This window comes from Columba livia, chromosome Z (genome assembly GCF_036013475.1).
Source record: "Columba livia isolate bColLiv1 breed racing homer chromosome Z, bColLiv1.pat.W.v2, whole genome shotgun sequence".
In the NCBI taxonomy this organism is placed as follows: Eukaryota; Metazoa; Chordata; class Aves; order Columbiformes; family Columbidae; genus Columba; species Columba livia.
Genome location: NC_088642.1, coordinates 84,335,466 through 84,353,923, shown reverse-complemented (window position 1 = coordinate 84,353,923; position 18,458 = coordinate 84,335,466). Strand labels below are relative to the sequence as shown.

The 18,458-nt window shown below is 59.5% G+C and overlaps 1 protein-coding gene across 1 annotated transcript; it reads left to right on the top strand.

Moving 5' to 3' along the window:
- The first annotated feature begins 11,319 nt into the window (after positions 1–11,319).
- On the top strand, positions 11,320–17,990 carry GRHPR (glyoxylate and hydroxypyruvate reductase). The gene is made up of 9 exons (XM_065046597.1): positions 11,320–11,477; positions 11,729–11,859; positions 12,229–12,301; positions 12,688–12,804; positions 13,344–13,432; positions 14,063–14,167; positions 15,271–15,406; positions 15,901–16,031; positions 17,617–17,990. The coding sequence occupies exons 1-9, from the start codon at positions 11,413–11,415 to the stop codon at positions 17,736–17,738; spliced, it is 969 nt and encodes a 322-aa protein (XP_064902669.1). The 5' UTR covers positions 11,320–11,412; the 3' UTR covers positions 17,739–17,990.
- Positions 17,991–18,458: the final 468 nt, after the last annotated feature.

Here is an 18,458-nt window from a genome sequence, read left to right as displayed (position 1 = left end):
AGAAGTCCCTTTTAATTCTTAAAAGGAAAACAGTTTAATCATTGTAAGCAACTGTACCTTCAGGGTATCGTTTCAAAAATACAGGCAGAGATTAGAAGGGATTTGCGAGATTGTGTTTATTCCCAATTTAGGTGCTTTCCATAAATTAATTATAGAAGCAAGCCCAAACCAGTCAGAAGTACACTGGGAAATTCTCAGAGTGTTAGTCATTTTCATGCACTAATATTCATGCCATCTGCCTGCTTTTTCTCCTTTCTCCACACGCTCCATTGTTACGCGCAGCCCGCTCTCTTCTGCCGCGCTCGGCCCCTCTCGCGCTCGCGCTGCTGCACGTAGGTGCCCTGAGCACGCGGCTGTATTTTTATTGAAAGCCCATTAAAGAGAGGCAGGCTTGTTTTGGTAAGTGCCGCGGTGCATGGCAAACGGCACCTCGCCACAATGCAGACACGAGCCAGGCGTTTTGCTCCTGTTGCAGGGATCGCTCCTGCCATTGTCGCCCGCTAAGCGCCCGCTGGGGCTGTTCGCAGGGACTGGAGGTGTCCCCAGTATCTCCAGCAGGATAGAGGGCACGGCAAGAGGTCCCAGGAGAGCCCTGGAGCTGCTGCTCTGACCGGGGACACGCGGGGCAGGTGGCCCATTTCTCCTTGCAGTAGCCACGTAATGCATCTGAAGAGCAGCTTGTGGTCAGTGTGTGGCGGCCAAGTGCAGGTGTCCAGCACCTCCCAGGCGAGTTTCCTCCGGCAGCCGTCACATCTCTGGAAAGCAACGTCAGAGATGCAAATCCAGAAATGCTGCTGGGGATGAAAGCTCATCTGGTGAGACTGGCGGACAGGACATCTGCCAAAAAATGGTCCCAATGCTGTCAACGCCACTGCAGCCTGTTCAGGAGGGTTGGGGGATTAACGACCCTTCCCTTGTTTTGGGGGCCATAGTCCCAGCTTAACCAATCTGGCCGATCTCAGCCTGGGCAGGGAACAGGGTGAGCGGAGCTCTGGTGATGAGCCTGGAGAAGAGAAGCTGAGAGGGATGTGATCGATGATCAGTACGGCAGGGTGGTGTCAGGATGGACCAGACTCTGTTCAGTGGTGCCCAAGGCCAGGGTGAGGGGCACCGGGCACAGACTGAAACACAGGAGGCTCCATGTGAACATGAGCAGACGCTTGTTTGCTGGGAGGTGCCAGAGCCTGGCCCAGGCTGCCCAGAGCGGGTGTGGAGTCTCCTTCTGTGAGCCATTGCACCCCTGGGATCCTGTGTGATCTGCCTGTGACCCTGCGTGAGCAGGGGGGGCTGGGGACACACAGGGATCACTAACAGCCTGGGGTGCTGGGTTCTGTGGGGACGGTCTGGGTTGGGGCAGCTCCAGCGGGTCCCTGGCTGCTCTTCCAGCCCTTGGCCGGCACAGACCCGGCACCTGGCCCGGCCGGGACCCTGCACAGAGGCAACCGGTGCCCTGTGCGATCCACCTGCTGCGAGTCCTTCCCAGGCTGAGCACTGAGCCCTCTTGTGAAGGTGGCCGTTATCTGTTTCAGGAAAGGAAAATTAAAATATTGCTCCTTAGAGTAGCATTGTCCAAAGGTTTTTGTTGCTCCTAAAGAGAAAATCCTAGCTATCCCTTAAGAAGGATTAAAGAAACTGGTGTGGGTGAAATCCTTAATGGAGAGGATGTATGTTTTCCTCCCTACAGGAAATCTCTGAAAATGCTTTTAAAATAATCTTGTGGTAATAGTCTAACAGTCCAAGTACACACTTGCCCTCCAGTAAATGAAAACTTTCATCCCGCTAATAGACTTCTGAATGTCACAGGGCCTGAAACGGTGTCACCCGTGCATGGTGTCCCATGTGCAAAAACCCCGGTCCTACAAACTGCACAAGGGACAGGAGTCACCTCTGCTGCAGGAACAGAGAGGGAGCAGAGATGTGGCCATGGGCACACAGCGAGGCCATGGAGATGTGACCAAGGTCACACACCGAATCCATGGAAATGTGGCCATGGGCACACAGCAAGGCCATGGAGATGTGACCATGGGAACAATGGGGCCATGGAGATGTGACCATGGGCGCACAGTGAAGCAAGCAGGAGCAGCAATGGAAGGATGCTCAGACCAGGACGGGATGGGAAGATCCAGGCTGCCGCTGGCCTCCAGCCTCAGGTGTGCGCCAAGGGCAGGTCCGGGTCCTGTGTCCCAGGAGGGAGCCCTGGAGACCCTGGGAGGTTGGTGCGTTCGGTGGAGCGATCCCCAGGGTGTCCAGCTCTCTGCGGGACGGGTCTGTCCCACCTCCACACCTGCAGGTGCCAAGGGGCAGCACAGAGCAGAGCGCAGAGCCATGGGCTGGGGGAAGGAGATGACACCAGTGCCTCAGGAGGACCTGCAGGACCACAGCACGAGGCCATTGCACGGACCAAAGCCTTCCTGTCACCAGGGATACAGGCAATTACAGGAAAAATGACTGATGGAGCAAAAAGCCCTTTGTCTCTGTGTGTCCCTGCCCCCGTGCCACCTCTCTGCTGCCCTTACAAGCCCTGTGACACCTTCATACACCTTCGTCCAGCTGTCATCCAAACCAGGAGTGCAGCATTTATGGGATAAAGGGACCAGAGGTACTTGCTTGGCAAATTAACCCACAGACTTGTATCTGCTCCTTTCCCCTGTCTCACCACCGCATCTGCCGTGTTGGGCAATGGGACCCTGGTGACCCTGGTCCTGCCCGCAGCTGTGTGTCCACAGCAGTGTGGTGCCAGCCGTGGCAGGAGGTCACCAGCATGGGCACAGCCGCACACTGTCCCACAGCGGCAGGGGGACTCCCACCCTCATGGGGAAATTGCTCAGCAAGGAAAGTGCCTTGTACCAGGATGAACCATCCTGGAGACATCCCAGGCCAGGCTGGACGGGGCTCTGAGCACCCTGAGCTGGTGACGATGTCCCTGCTCATGGTAGGGGGGGCACTGGGCAGCTGGGGAGGGCCCTGCAACACAAACCATCTGTGGTTCTGTGATTCTATGACGGACGAGGTCCTGCTCTGCTGGAGGAAATGCCATGGCGCTGCCGGGGTGGCCCGTCTTGGCCCAGGGCAGCCCCATCCAGCAGCAGATTACAGTTTTTGTCAGAAACAGACCCCAACAGGGGCTGCAAACCATCACCAGCCCCACTGCTGGCTGTCTGGCAGCGGCACAACCCAACATGAGACCGGTCAGCACTGCAGAGGGACATGAGCCGTTTTCCCCGGGGAGAGGGCGGTGAGCGGCGTGGCGAGCAGCGGCACGTCCCCTCCCGCGGTGTGGGGCAGGTGCTGCCGGTGCCGCGGTGGAAAGCTGGCCTGGCGCTGCTCCCGAGGCCAGGGGCACGCAGAGCCACCGCACACACACCACCGCTGCTGGTGCCCGGCGTTGTCCCTGGAGGCACATGGCAGATCCTGAAATGGGAGCACAGCCATGCCCCACAGCAGAGTTATTCGTTAACCAGCTGCATCCCAATAGGTTTTGCTCTGAGAACTGGCCAATTAATTGGATGGGCATAAGTCTGATGGATTTGGTCCCATCACTAGCCCTCTGGCAGGTGCTTTTCTAGTCCAGGTTGGTGTAAAGCCCTGGGAAATGGGTTCTCACCCCCAGTGCTCCCTGGAGAACCATGTCTTCTCCTCAAAACGCGGGATGCAGGGATGGGATGGGATGGGACAGGACGGGACGGGACGGGATGGGATGAGACGGGATGGGATGGGATGGGATAGGATGGGATGGGACGGAATGGGACGGGACGGGATGGGATGGGATGGGATGGGGTGGGACGGGATGGGATGGGATGGGATGGGATGGGGTGGGATGGGATGGGGTGGGATGGGATGGGATGGGGTGGGACGGGATGGGATGGGATGGGATGGGATGGGATGGGATGGGATGGGATGGGGTGGGATGGGATGGGATGGGATGGGATGGGATGGGATGGGATGGGATGGGATGGGGTGGGATGGGACGGGATGGGATGGATGGACAGATGGAGACACGGCTGTTCTGCTGGCTTTTTGCGAGGAGCTGCTACACCTCTACACTTCTGTATTCCCTGGAGAGCCGCAAGCTTTGCCAGCGGTGACATCACCTGCATACAGTGAAAGCCAGTAGTTGTTTTTGTCATGTCCTGACCGTCACTCCTAAAGTTCCATCAAGCCCCTGCTGTCCCCAAGAGTGTGACATTTCCACCTCCACCAGTGGAGCACGCACCCAAGTCTCTGGAGGGGCAGCTGCTCAGCCCATGGCAGCGCTGTGGCCCTGCTGGCCATGACCCGGGGTGCGCAGGGCTGAGGGGAAGCTCAGACATGTCTCCTACAGCCACCTCCTGACTCAGGTGTCCAGCTGGCTCTCTCTGTACTAAGTCAACTGGCAGCGAAAAATAACAGAGTTGGGAATCGAACAGCCTCACCCATAGGAAATGTGAAAACAGTGTTGGAGGAGGCTCAGCCCACAGCAAGGCTTTCCCAGATGTCACAGCAATGATGTACGAGCTGCTACGGCAAACCCCGGCAAGCATGCACAGGAGGAAAGAGAAGCTGCCCCGGACCTGGCGGGGGTACTGGGGTCTCGGTCCTGCGCAGTGGCCTGTCCGCCCAACGGCAAGTGGGGGAAGAAGTGATGTCCATCCATCCACCCCTCCAGTCACCCATTCATCCACCCATCCACCCATCCCTCCATCCACCCACCTATCCATCCGTCCACCCATCCATCCATCCACCCCTCCACCCATCCATCCACCCATCCCTCCATCCACCCACCTATCCATCTGTCCACCCATCCATCCATCCATCCACCCACCCACCCATCAACCCAACCATCCATCCACCCACCCACTCATCCACCCATTCATTCATCCATCCATCCACCCATCCACCTATCCATCCATCCATCCATCCATCCATCCATCCCTCCATCCATCCATCCATCCACCCATCCATCTATCCATCCGTCCACCCACCCATCCACCTATCCATCCATCCATCCATCAGTCCATCCATCCATCCATCTGTCCATCCATCCTTCTGTCTGTCCGTCCACCCATCCATCCACCCACCCATCCACACATCCATCCATCCATCCACACATCCATCCATCCATCCATCCATCCACTCACCTACCCATTCACCTATCCATCCATCCATCCATCCATCCACTCACCTACCCATCCACCTATCCATCCACCTATCCATCCATCCATCCATCCATCCATCCATCCATCCATCCATCCATCCACTCACCTACCCATCCACCTATCCATCCATCCATCCATCCATCCATCCATCCATCCATCCATCCACTCACCTACCCATCCACCTATCCATCCATCCACCCATACATTCATGCATCCATCCATGCATCCCTCCATCCATGCATCCATCCATCCATCCGTCTGTCCACCCATCCATCCACCCATCCATCCATCCATCCATCCATCCATCCATCCATCCATCCATCCATCCATCCATCCATCCATCTCTCTCATTTCAGCTTTCAGAAAGGTTTCACAGAGCTCTGCGGATTTTCTCAGAGCAGAAATTGTCTGTAGGTCTGTGTGAAACAAATCAGATGGCAAAAACAAATTTTACAACTCAGTTTTCAGCAGGGTGTCCAGATAACAGGAGGTGAGGGAGGAGAGACTGATTAATTACTTCAACATCCTGAAACTCCAGGGCGAGGCAAAGCGCAGCAGAGCATGGAAAGGCTATGAGACATCGCCAGGTGAGGAGGCTGATGGGCACGGAGCCCCGGAGGTGCCGGCAGAGGCGGGGGCTGTGGGGTCACCGGTGGGTGCAACGTGAGCAGGTGGTGGAACACGGGTCTGACTTCCCACAGCCACCCGTGTCTGCTGTGGTGGGGAGATGACGGGCCAAACGCAGCAGAGAAACAATGCAGAAGGAGAAGGTGGGATGGAGATGCTGTGACGGCTAAAGATGCCATGGCTCAGCCTTACGTGTTCACCTGTGCGGCACGCACTGCGGAGTGGAGACCTGGTCAGGCGTGCTGCAGAAAGGCAGCCAGGCTGGCTTGACACCAGAAGGGAATTAGAGGAGACACAGAAAATATTAAATGTAAATTGCACATTTATGTGTGTGTGTTGTTTTTATACACATATACATGTATGTAATATCTGTAAAACACCAATATGGGAAATCAGGAATTGCTAACCAGTTTGTCTCATGAAACCAGAAGAAGACAAGAAGTTACACTGAAAGTCATCGAGAGGAGGACACAGCTCCTTGTGTGCGTGTGGCCGTGGTGTGTCCTGGAGCCACCTGGGCTCAGCAATAGTCACTGCCCGTGCTCTGCGAAGGGAACAACTTCTGTGTGCAGGCGAAGTGCTAATTAACGGGGTTATTAACAGGGTGGCTCAGAGGTAGCCCTGCTCTGACAGGTCTGAAGCAGCCGGGACGGGACAGGACGGGACAGCCCTGGGAGCGGGCAGGGGACAGTGCAGCCACCGCCCTGCCGGCCCTGCCCTCGGGGACACCAGCCCTGCCCGCTGGTGACCCCAGGCTGCCGCGGTCCCTGCTGGGCAGCACTGGGGCAGCTGGATCCCCTCCAGATGTGCAGCGCTGTCTCCTGACCAGTTCCACATAGACCTTCCCACCTCCCAGCAGCTGTCCCCCCAAAAGGCCTGTCCCACAGATCCTGCCCCGTGGTCCCGCCTCGGTCCCTCCACTTCCCCCACAGTGGTCCCAGTTTGCTCCCATGTCCACAAGCACTGGCTGAGCAGCAGATGCTCCCAACGGGCAGCACAGGCAGGGGCTGCAGTCAGTTTCAAAAAAGGGGCAAAGTTGATCAATGTAGAGCAAATATGACGAAATAGCCTAGTGTATGTTCTTACCTGTTGCACGAAGGAGACACTTCTACAGCAATGCAGGTGATGTTCTAGCCCAGTGTTTGCATAAGGGTAATAAGGAGGCAGCATCTTAAAGCTGAATTCTTTTCTAATTCAGTGTAGCTGTTACTGGGAGTTTTTTAAGTTTTATTTAAGTAGTCTAATACTTTTATGTAAAGAGCGTTAAATTTTGCTATGTATAAATTTTTGTAACGTAACAGTGAATCAATATTTTCTATCAGTGCCAAGGGCTTCCTGTAGTTACACCGAAGTGTTATTTATAGATAATAGACATCACTTGTGCACGCTTATTTGAAAACAAGACCTACAGCTACTCTCTACCAGGGCAGTGTTTGCAGGCAGGACGGGCAGCAGTTGCAGGCGCAGGCACCCCTGTCCCTCACAGGGACCCTGGCCCCATCTCCCTCCTCCATCAGCTTGACCAAGAGGTGCTGCTGACAGGCTGGGATAGTGCAGAGAGAGGTTTCACAGGGCCCCAGGCTGTTAGTGAGCCCTGTGTGTCCCCAGCCCCCCTGCTCACGCAGGGTCACAGGCAGATCACACGGGATCCCAGGGGTGCAATGGCTCACAGAAGGAGACTCCACACCCGCTCTGGGCAGCCTGGGCCAGGCTCTGGCACCTCCCAGCAAACAAGTGTCTGCTCATGTTCACATGGAGCCTCCTGTGTTTCAGTCTGTGCCCGGTGCCCCTCACCCTGGCCTTGGGCACCACTGAACAGAGTCTGCTCCATCCTGACACCACCCTGCCGTACTGATCATCGATCACATCCCTCTCAGCTTCTCTTCTCCGCTCAGCAGCCCCAGCTCTCTCAGTGTCTCCTCAGCACAAAGATGCTCCAGAGCCCTCAGCATCTCCGTGTCCCTCCCTGGACTCTCTGCAGTGGTTCCTTGTCCCTCTTGACCTGGGGAGCCCAGCACTGGCCCCAGTTCTGAGATGGGGCCTCCCCAGGGCACAGGATCACCTCCCTCCACCTTTCATGAACATATTTCTTTCACGTTTGCCAGCAGAGGTGCCAGAGAAGCCCCAGACATTACAACCCACATCCCTGCAAGGAGGGAGGGGACGTGTCAGCAGATGCTCCGGGCTCCTCTGCACGGGAAGGCGAGGTACCAGCACTGCGCCCCCCGTACTCACAGGTGTCAGACACGCTCTCCTCCTCCCCCTCCAAACTGCTCGCTCAAAGCACAAGAGGACTGGAAGCATTGGGTCATTGATTGCACTGTGTGTCCGGAGATGTGAGCCACACTCCTACAGCCTCCAGGGCCAGGGGTGGACGTGCAGATGTCCAGGACCTTCTGGTGCCCCGTGGAGGGGAGCGCTGCGTCGCACACCCACGTCTTGTGAGACACCGCGTCAGTGCCTTCATCCAGTCCATCCTCATCCCCAGGGAACACTTCAATGAGACCTCACCTCCTGTGACACCGAACACGGCCACCTGTGGGGCAGAAACTCACAGGGAATCAAGCTCCATTTGTCCTGTGCTCACAAAACTCCTGCCTTTTTAAAATCGGGCACACAATACCATGACTCCAGGAGCTACGGCCTCGCCTGGCGCTTGAGATGGGGTGACGCTGGTGAGGAAACCATGGTGTTCCGAGCTGTCTCAAGAGCAATCCTGTCTGTGCCCACGCAGTATCCACGGGTGCAGGAGCTGAGGACAGAGAAGGCTCAGGGATCCTGTTCCCCTGCAGGAAATGGGGAGCTGTCCCCTCCCCAAAATACAAGAGTTTCTCACCCCGATGGGCTGTGGCACATAGAGCTCAGCTGCTGCTGGCTCATGTGATGCAAAAGGGTTCTGTCACCAAACCGTGTGACTGGTGTGACGCAGAGAGCAGCGCTGAGGGCAGGCAGAATATCCCAGCTCTGGTGTGAGCGGCTGGCGTCCCGCGGTGCACAGGGAAGCACACGTTCCCTCGTCCTTGCCCGGATCCTGTTGTCACACGCTTTTGCCACTGAGCGGTGATTTTGTGAGACACCCCAAAGCGTGCACAGGTGCGTTTGCCAACAGGTCCTGCATTGCACCGTGGCTGAAGCCGGTGATACCGCGGCGCCGTGAGGAGCCACGGCACTCCAGAAAAGGCTTCCTGCACCTTTTCGGGAATCGCATAATGCGTTGGGCTGGCAGGGACCTTCACACGTCACCTACTCCGACCCCTCTGCAGTAAGCAGCCGCGTCTTCAGCCAGACCAGGTTGCTCAGAGAATGTGACGGCACACAGCTAGGGAGGCAGACTGTGAGTGCTCTGTCCAGGTAAGTGCACCAACAAAGCAACACGTTCACCAGCCCTGCGTGTCTTGTTTTGTACAGAAATCCTGCCTGGGGGTCTCAGTTCTGCTGGTGCTGGTGCCGCTGGAGGACGCGTGCTGGCTCCGGCAACGCGCGGCACCATCAGCCACGGTGTGCTCACCCGGTGAGCGGCACCGCCACGCTCACCCGCACCGGCAGGAGCGGAAAAGCAAGAACCTTGCAGCCGCTGTGGCACAGGATTAGTGCAGGGATGTCACGCTGGAGAGCAGACACTCCTGACACAAATCCTGGGGTGATCAGTGAGGGAGATGTCAGCTCTAACGATAACCCCGCTCGAAAAAATAAAGTAAACTTTCAACCAATTATTAAAAAATCAAACGGATTCTGCTGGCATAATCTGACAACATACTGATGGTGGGAGCAGACACACATCAGGATAAAGGAAAATCCCACCAGTAGAGTGCAGTCTCATTAGATAAGCTGCTACCTCATATAGCACAGACGATTCACGACAGAGGAAAGTACCGCAGGGCCCTGGCCCCCGAGGTTACTGCAAAACCCCGTCAGGATCAGACAGTTGAGCGCTCCCGCCCTCGCCAGTGCTCTTGTTAAAGCTTCCGTCAGATAAAGGAGGCTCCCACCTCCTAGGGCCACGATGGGGATGAAGTGCCATCATGGACAGACAGACAGACCCTTTGTGTTCGCAGCCGGGCCGTGTCGCGGCGACACCGGTGACCCTGTGCTCTGCCTGCGGTCACACCGGGGGTCACGGCGCAGCTGTCGCACCGGTCTGACCCTGCGGACCGTGCTCCTCCTCAGCCGCGGAGCGCGGGGGACGCGCCGCGACCGTCCCGCGTGCCCGGCACAGCCTGCGGAGCAGCACAAGGAGTGACAGAGCGATACCCTGGGACGTTAACTCCACTTTTGCTCTGTCTGCAGATGTGTTTTCTTTACTGGTATGACTCTGCGCTCAGTTCCAGGGATAACGCACCTATTTCCCCCCACCATCCTGTACAAGCTCATGTCTTCCTTTGTTTTTGATGCCCACACACAGTCCTATACCTAGTCGCGTTCATTTTCTGATTATAAAGCAGATTGAGACCAGGTCTCCGGCAAATTTAAACAGCAGTCACAGGAGGCTCTGAGGTGGAAATGCTCATTCTAAAACACTACCCAAAACCTACAGCACCAATTGCTGGCCACATGTAGCACCCCTTTCCATGATGGAACGGGCACCCAGCTCAGCCCAGGCCCTTGCCGTGGGGGTGATGCCCGAACAGGGTCTCTGACGGTAGCAGAACAGAGGGCCCTGTGGGAGACAAGCGCTGTTCTTGGAGCTGCCAGTTGGGTGGCTTGTTCCTCTTGGCTGGCGTGTCCCCACTCTTGCTTTGGAGTGCCTGTGCTGCTCAGAGCGCCGGGATGGGTCCAGCAGGGCGCACCACAGCTCCTCCGTGCCTGCTTGGCCAGCAGACACAAGTGCTTACGTGATTCCTCACCAGGCAGAAGAGGTCAGAGCTCAGAAAGGAGCTCTGGTCAGGGACGCAGCTGGGTGACCACAGCAAAACAGCATGTGAGAGGACCCGCCACTCTGTGTGCAGACACAGAAACCCAGCCAGGCCCAGTGTCCTCTCTCCAGGCATGCACTGCATGTGTGCACTGCAGAGGTGCTCCACTTGCCTTACAGAGGTGCTCCATGCATGGAACAGAGTCAGAGAACAACCACAGAACAGCTGGATTGAGGGGACCTTCAGATGTCCCCCAGCCCCCTGCCATGACAGGGACATCTTCACCAGCTCAGGGTGCTCAGAGCCCCGTCCAGCCTGGCCTGGGATGTCTCAGGGATGGTTCATCCACCACCTCTCTGGGTACCTGGCACAGGCTCTCACCACCCTCATGACCAACAATTCCTTCCCCATGACAGGCCTGAATCTCTTGCCCCTCGTGCTATCGCAAAGGTGGCTGTGGCACAAGTGACCCAGGAGAAACACGTGGGCGCACTGCAGGGGTGTTCCATGCATGCACTGCAGGGTTGCACCGCGGGTTGCACTGTGGATTGCACTGCAGGGTGTGCTGCAGGGTGTACTACAGGGTTGCACGGCACGGTTGCACGGCAGGGTGCACTGCAGAGGTTCAGTGCAGGGTGCAGGCAGGGTGCACGGCAGGGTGCGCTGCAGGCCGCACCGCAGGGCCGCTCCCCGCGCCGTCCCGCCCCTCCCGCCGCCGGCCGTGCCCGGGCCGGTCCCCGCGGGGCGGAGCGGCCGCTCGAGGTCGCTGCGCGGCGGAGCGGGGCGGTTAAACGGCCATGGCGGTGTTCGTGACGCGGCGGATCCCGGCCGAGGGGCTGCGGGTCCTGTCGCAGGCCGCCGGGTGAGCGCGGAGCCGGGCGGGGCGGGCCAGTGGCGGTGCCGTGGCGGGCCGGGTGCCGGGCCCGGTGGTGGTGGCGGTGCCGGTGGCGGTGCCCGCGGCGGTGGCGGTGCCGGTGCCGGTGCCCGCGGCGGTGGCGGTGCCGGTGCCGGTGCCCGCGGCGGTGGCGGTGGCGGTGCCGGTGGCGGTCCCGCGGCGGTGGCGGTGCCGGTGGCGGTCCCGCGGCGGTGGCGGTGACGGGCCCGCTCCCGCAGGTGCCACGTCCAGCTGTGGGACTCGGAGGAGCCGGTGCCGCGGGCCGAGCTGCTGGCGGGCGTGTCGGGGAAGCGGGGGCTGCTCTGCCTCCTGTCCGACCGCATCGACCGCGAGGTGCTGGACGCGGCCGGTGGGTGCGGCTGCGGCCCCCGACCTTCTGCTCCCCCGTCCGCCTCCCCTTCCCTTCCCGACCTCTCCTGTCCCCTTCTGCTCCTCTCCCGTTCCCCTCCCGTTCCCACCCCCTAACCCCGCGTCCCCCTCCCGTGTGCTCCCACCCCCCGCCGCGACCCCTCGGGTCCTCTCCCGTTCCTCTCCCCTTCTCCTCCCGTTCCCCCTGCGTCCCGCTCCCGTCCCGCGCCCCCCTCCCGACCCTCTCCCTGCCTCTCCCCATCCCCTCCCGACCCCTCTCGTCCCCCTCCCGATGTTCCCCGTCCTATTCCATTCCTGTCCCCGCCGTCGGGGCGACGCTGGGCAGCCGCGAGCTGACGGTGTCTTGCAGGGCCCGGCCTGAAAGTGATCAGCACGATGTCCGTGGGGTTTGACCACCTCGCCCTGGACGAAATTAAGAAGCGGTAACCCCCGAACCCCTGCCCCGTGCGGGACAGCCTGGCCGAGCAGGGGGAGGAGGGCGAAGCTCTGGGTGCGGCAGAGCCGCAGGTCGCTTCGGCACGGGGCTGGCAGGTGGAACGTGGGGCTGGACGGGGTGTGTGACCTGCACCTCTCTCTTGCTGGGGTACTGTTGGGGTCATCCCAGCTGGGGCTGGAGGGGCCTACGGATGCTGGAGTAAGACTAGGATAACCCCTGCAGAGGAAGAGCTGAGCAGCCCAAAGGGATGTTGTCCTGCACGTGGTGCTGCAGATACCTGGGGATGTGTAGCATCAGCAGCTTGCCCAGAAACATCGAGGTATGTCCCCAGGGCTGGCAGCATTACCCCAGAAACCTGCGCTTGCCTTGCAGAGGGATCCGCGTGGGGTACACGCCTGACGTGCTGACCGACGCCACCGCAGAGCTCTCTGTAGCTTTGCTCCTGGCCACGTGCCGCCGGCTGCCCGAGGCGGTGGAGCAGGTGAAGAAGTGAGTATCCAGCTGCAGAGGGCTGGCTCCCGAGCCCGCAGCCCCGGGCTGCAGGACACAGCATGCCCCGCTGGACAGATGACACTGGGCTGCAGCCAGAGTCTCACCCGGCTTGCACCGAGTACCTCGCAGGCCAAGGTGGAGTCCCCCGCAGTTCCGTGACTTTGGAGACGTGCTGCGCAGGAGCCGCGAGGGCAGAACTCCCGTCTGTGTGCAGGGCAGCAGGGCTGCGGGACAGGGCAGCGGGGACAGACCCCTCAGGAGGGCACACAGTGGGGGTCTAGCCAGAGTCCACCAACTGGCAGTCATTCAGGGCTGTGGTCAGCGGTGCCTGAGTTGAGTCAGTCCCGAGGCCCAAGCAGGTTCCTGCAGGAGACCAGCATGGTCACGGCCGCAGGAGCCGCGGGGCGGGTGGGTGGCACCGTCTGGCCCCTGCAGCGGCGGCTCTCCGGTGTGCCTGCCCAGATGCTGCGCTGGGCCGTGAGCAGGCTCTCCCTTGCTGCTGTCTGACGGCTGCTCTGTCTCGCTCTCTCTGCTAGTGGTGGCTGGACAACATGGAAGCCCTTGTGGATGTGTGGCTATGGTCTGTCTGATAGCACGGTGGGCATCATAGGTCTGGGAAGAATAGGTAAGTGCAGGTCAGGCACGAGATTTGTGTCTCCAGTGAGGGCAGGGTGGTTTTGGAGTTTCAGCCAAGGTGGTGTCCAGGGTGCTCACCTCTTAAAATCTACGAGAACAACAAGGAGACCTGGGTAGGGCCTCTCTGAACAGCAGTCTTGACTCATCAAGCCTAAAACTTAAAGTTTAAAGCATTCAAACACATCCACTGCATGTGAATGCTACAGCAAACTGGACATTGTCCCCTCGATTGTCAGTCAAACAAATCCCCTGACAAAGTCCAAGATGGAGTGCTTGCCATCCCTTTGGTTGTGGACTTTGTCAGCAGATGGCTATTCCTTCCCTCACTTTTCTGGTTGCTCCCTAGGGCAGGTTCAGGTTTCCCGTCCCGCGGTTCCCTTTGCGCAGTTTCAGTGGGGCTGGGAGCTCACTCCTGCTGGCGTGGGAGCAGTGGACAGGAGTGGCGGCAGCTCCGTGACCCCGTGAGCCGTGTGCTCTGTAAGCTGCTGCGTGTCAGCTGCACCGTGGCGAGCTGGCGGCAGGACAGACTGCCGGGGCTGGACGGACCGGTGCCGGTCCCTGTGCTGCACACCGGTGCAGGTGCCGGTGCAGCGGCTGGACCGTCCTCTCTCGCTCCCAGGACAGGCAGTTGCCCGCCGCCTGAAGCCCTTTGGAGTCAAGAAGTTTCTGTACACTGGCAGTCACCCAAAACCTGAGAACGCTGCGGAGTTTGGGGCCGAGTTCGGTAAGAAGGGCGCCGGAGCGGGGCCGGGCGGCCGAGCACTGTGCCTGGGGTGGCTCCAGGGGGTGACACCCCGCGGGGTGGCCCGGGGCATGGAGGGTGTGAGCTGGACGTTCTGGGTTCTCCTCGCTGCCACTGGCATGAACCGCTGTGAAGGCACCAAAGGAGGGAATGGTGAATCCCAGATGCACCGGTCTGATGGCAGAGAGCAGGGGGGACACCTGTATCCTTTGATCCCAGGCACACGTGGGACACCGGGCTCTGCCTGACCACTCGTCGTGACCAGGGACTGTGGCTGTTTCTGCTGCTCTTGCCTTTCATCGTCCCCCTGTGTCCCTCTGTGATTTGCAGTCAGTTCTCTTCCCACAGGGAAGTGGGACGTAAGGGACGAGGAGGGGACAGTGGCCCCTGGGAGCAGAGGAAGGGTCTTGACCCCATCCCCATGGGGACTGCAGATCTCACTGAGGGTGGATGTTCCTTGCTGCAGACAAACGCTGTCTTTAACCTCCCGCGTTAAAATGCAGGTCACAGTGCAGCCAGGCCTGGGAATGTCTCTCGGTTGTTGAACGGGACTCTTCTGTGCGCCTGGTAGAGTCCTGAGTCTTGCATCAAGTGCTAATATTTCAAGCAGAAGCTGTTTCTAGCTGGTACATTTTGAACAAAGCCTTCAGCAGCCCTTGTCCTGCTCCTTGTGCTTTCCTGCCCTCGCATGCAGGGGTGAGAGGGGCACACGTCATTACCTGGAGGTACTATTTAGGTAGATTTAATGCTGGTGTATACTGCTGCTTTCACATTTCACTCTCTGAAGATGAAATACATACCAGAGCCTTCTTTGAGCGAGACAACTGAAGCATCACTAGATTTCTCTTTGGCTTGATTTTAATTGTAAAGGGAAGCGAAGCGCTGCAGCAGTGTCTGTGGGAAGGCGCATGGTTTCTGTTCAGTGTTTGCGGGTCCCTGTGTCTCCCTGTCTGTGGAGAAGGGCCGGCCGGGTCTCGGCGGAGCAGAGCTGGCTCACCGGTGACCACGAGGGGCGAGGGGGCTGCAGAGCTCGTCGGTGAGGTGCCGTGGGGTACGCGGGGCCGTGACCTGAGTTTCTCCATTAGTCCCGCTCACCAGGCTGGCCGAAGAGTCGGACTTCGTTGTGGTGACCTGTGCTTTGACTCCGGCCACCCAGGGAATGTGCAACAAGGACTTCTTCAGCAGAATGAAGAAGACCGCTGTGTTCATTAACACAAGCAGGTAATCACAGCCCAGTCTCCTGCATGCTGTGGTTGTAGGGCGGACACAGTAGGCTGGCCGCACCTCCCTCCATGGCTGCCTGAACCTCCCTCCATTCCTGCCTGCACCTCCATTCCTGCCTGCACCTCCATGGCTGCCTGCACCTCCATTGCTGCCTGCACCTCCCTCCATTCCTGCCTGCACCTCCCTCCATTCCTGCCTGCACCTCCCTCCATTCCTGCCTGCACCTCCCTCCATTGCTGCCTGCACCTCCATTGCTGCCTGTGCCTCCATGGCTGCCTGCACTTGGTTACTTCTCTGCCGCCTCCAGAGCAGGAGCAGCTCATCACGCTGGGAGGGTTGGGCACATCCAGGAGGTTCTGAGCTCTGCTCGGGCAGCCCTGGGGACGCAGGTGCCACCGCCGCAGCTGTCCCAGCTGTCCCAGGCCTGGGCTGCGTGTCCCTGGGAGCCCGCGGGACGCTGTGCCGCAGCGCGGGTGTCTCTGTGCCGGCAGGGGGGCCGTGGTGAACCAGCAGGACCTGTACGACGCGCTGGCCCAGGGCCAGATCGCAGCGGCGGGGCTGGACGTGACGACGCCGGAGCCGCTGCCCACGGACCATCCCCTGCTGTCCCTCAGGAACTGCGGTACGTGGCCAGCCGGGCCGCGCCGCTCCGGCAGCCTGTGCCATGGGTGTCCCCCCAGCTGGGGACCCGTCCTCTGGTGCGGTGACACCCCCGTCCCCATGAGGCCGCGCTGCAGAGCACGGACCGTGGGAGGACGGGACAGGCAGGTGCCGTCAGCAGAACGCAGGGAGCACCGCACAGTGCGGGGAGCTGCTCGGGAAAAGGCCTCATCAGCCTGACACAAAACAAGCTTGAGGTGTTGTAAGTCTCCAGAGAGCAGCTGAGATCAGCTCATTTTTAACACCTTCCTGATGGGTCTCCTTTCCATGGGCTGAGGCGTGGGGTAAAATTCACAGAGGGGTCTGACACCAGCAGGTGCCTGAATGAGAAACCAATCCCTGCCCATGCCCTGCCAAGCTCTGGTGTTCTGCAAGCTCCTGGGTGTATATTCTGCTAGAAAAGCTCCCCATGTGGCTATAGAGCTGTGTGCTGAGCCTGCCAGGAGGAATCACCCTCGTGCAGCTGCTGCAGGACTCTGCACCTGGCCCATGCAGTGTGAGCCGGGGCTGCCAGGTGCAGGATTGGCGCGTGTGCTCAGAGAACGGTTCGTTCAAGGGCTGGCCTTGTCCTGCCGCCCTCGTTCCGCAGCAGATGGCAGCAAGCCAGGCGTCCCCGGCTGCAGAGCCCCGCGAGCGCTCCTGCTGTGGGTGAGCCGGGGCTCCTCTGCAGACGCTCTGGCTGCGTCCCCTGGACGGCCCGATGCAACTTTGGCTGTGGAACTGGAGCCTGGCAAGCTCAGGCAGCCTGTCTGCTGGGTAGGGACGGGCACCGGGCAGGTTGGGTTCTCCCGGGATCCTCAGTGCTCTCCTGAGATCCTCAGTGTTCTCCTGGGATCCTCAATGTTCTCCCAGGATCCTCAGTGTTCTCCCGGGATCCTCAGTGTTCTCCCTGGATCCTCCATGTTCTCCTGGGATCCTCAGTGTTCTCCCGGGATCCTCAGTGCTCTCCCGGGATCCTCAGTGCTCTCCCGGGATCCTCAGTGTTCTCCCTGGATCCTCAATGTTCTCCTGGGATCCTCAGTGTTCTCCCGGGATCCTCAGTGTTCTCCCTGGATCCTCCATGTTCTCCTGGGATCCTCAGTGTTCTCCCGGGATCCTCAGTGCTCTCCTGGGATCCTCAGTGTTCTCCCGGGATCCTCAATGTTCTCCTGGGATCCTCAGCGTTCTTGGTTCAGAACGTCCCAGAGCTGTGTGGCAATCAGACAACACCGTGCAAATTTCACTGCGTGTTCGTCTGCCGCAGGGCTGGTATTTTATGTGTCCCACTGACTGTGCCCGTGCAGGACGGTGAGTGCTCAGCCTGGACACAGACCCACTTCTGGCTGATCGTGGTGTGGAGGACTTAAAATTAGCTCAGTTAGCCATTTATCAGATGTGTTTTCCAGTCCTCAGTGTCTGGTGATTTTGTTTGACGCTCCATGTCCAACGTGAGCTCCTGGTGGAGCAGCAGCTGCTGCAGGACCTGGGTTGGCGAGACATCCCTGGAAGAGGCTGTGAGAGCCCAGCGAAGGTGGGAGGTGAGTGAGTGACCGTCCCTGTCCCCACAGTGATCCTGCCGCACATCGGGAGCGCCACCCACGCCACGCGGAGCACCATGGCCGTGCTGGCGGCTGACAACCTTCTGGCCGGGCTGCGAGGGGACCCCATGCCCTCCGAGCTGCTGCTGTGACGGCCGGAGCACCATGAGCCCCGGGAGCCGCTGCGGTGACAGCCAGAGCACCACGAGCCCCGGGAGCCACCGCGGTGACAGCCGGAGCACCACGAGCCCCGGGAGCCGCCGCGGTGGGGCCGGTGCCCCGGGAGCTCCCGCCGGCTGCAGGACCAGCAGGGCTCCCGGGGAAGCGTGGCAGAGCGCGCTGTGCTCCTCATCGCCGTGCAGCCGCGGGGCAACCGCGTGGGGGCATTAAAGAGAAACAGTGAACGTGTCGAGCTCATGTCGTTTGTGAGCGGGTGTCCCTGGGTGCAGAGCACACGGTGCTGCAGGTCTCACGGTGCAGAACAGACACGGACCTGCTGAAGAGGGGCCAGAGGAGCCACGGGAACGACCTGAGGCTGGAACAGCTCTGCTGGGGACAGGTGAGAGAGCTGGGGTGTTCACTGGAGAAGAGAAGCTCCGGGACACCTTAGTGCACCTTTCAGTGCTTAAAAGGGGCCCATGAGAAAGATGGGACAGACTTTTGAGCAGGGCCTGTTGTGACAGGACAAGGGGTGATGGTTTAAACTAAAGGAGGGAGATTCAGGCCAGACATGAGGAAGAAATTGTTGTCCTGAGGGTGGTGAGAGCCTGTGCCAGGTACCCAGAGAGGTGGTGGATGAACCATCCCTGAGACATCCCAGGCCAGGCTGGACGGGGCTCTGAGCACCCTGAGCTGGTGAAGATGTCCCTGTC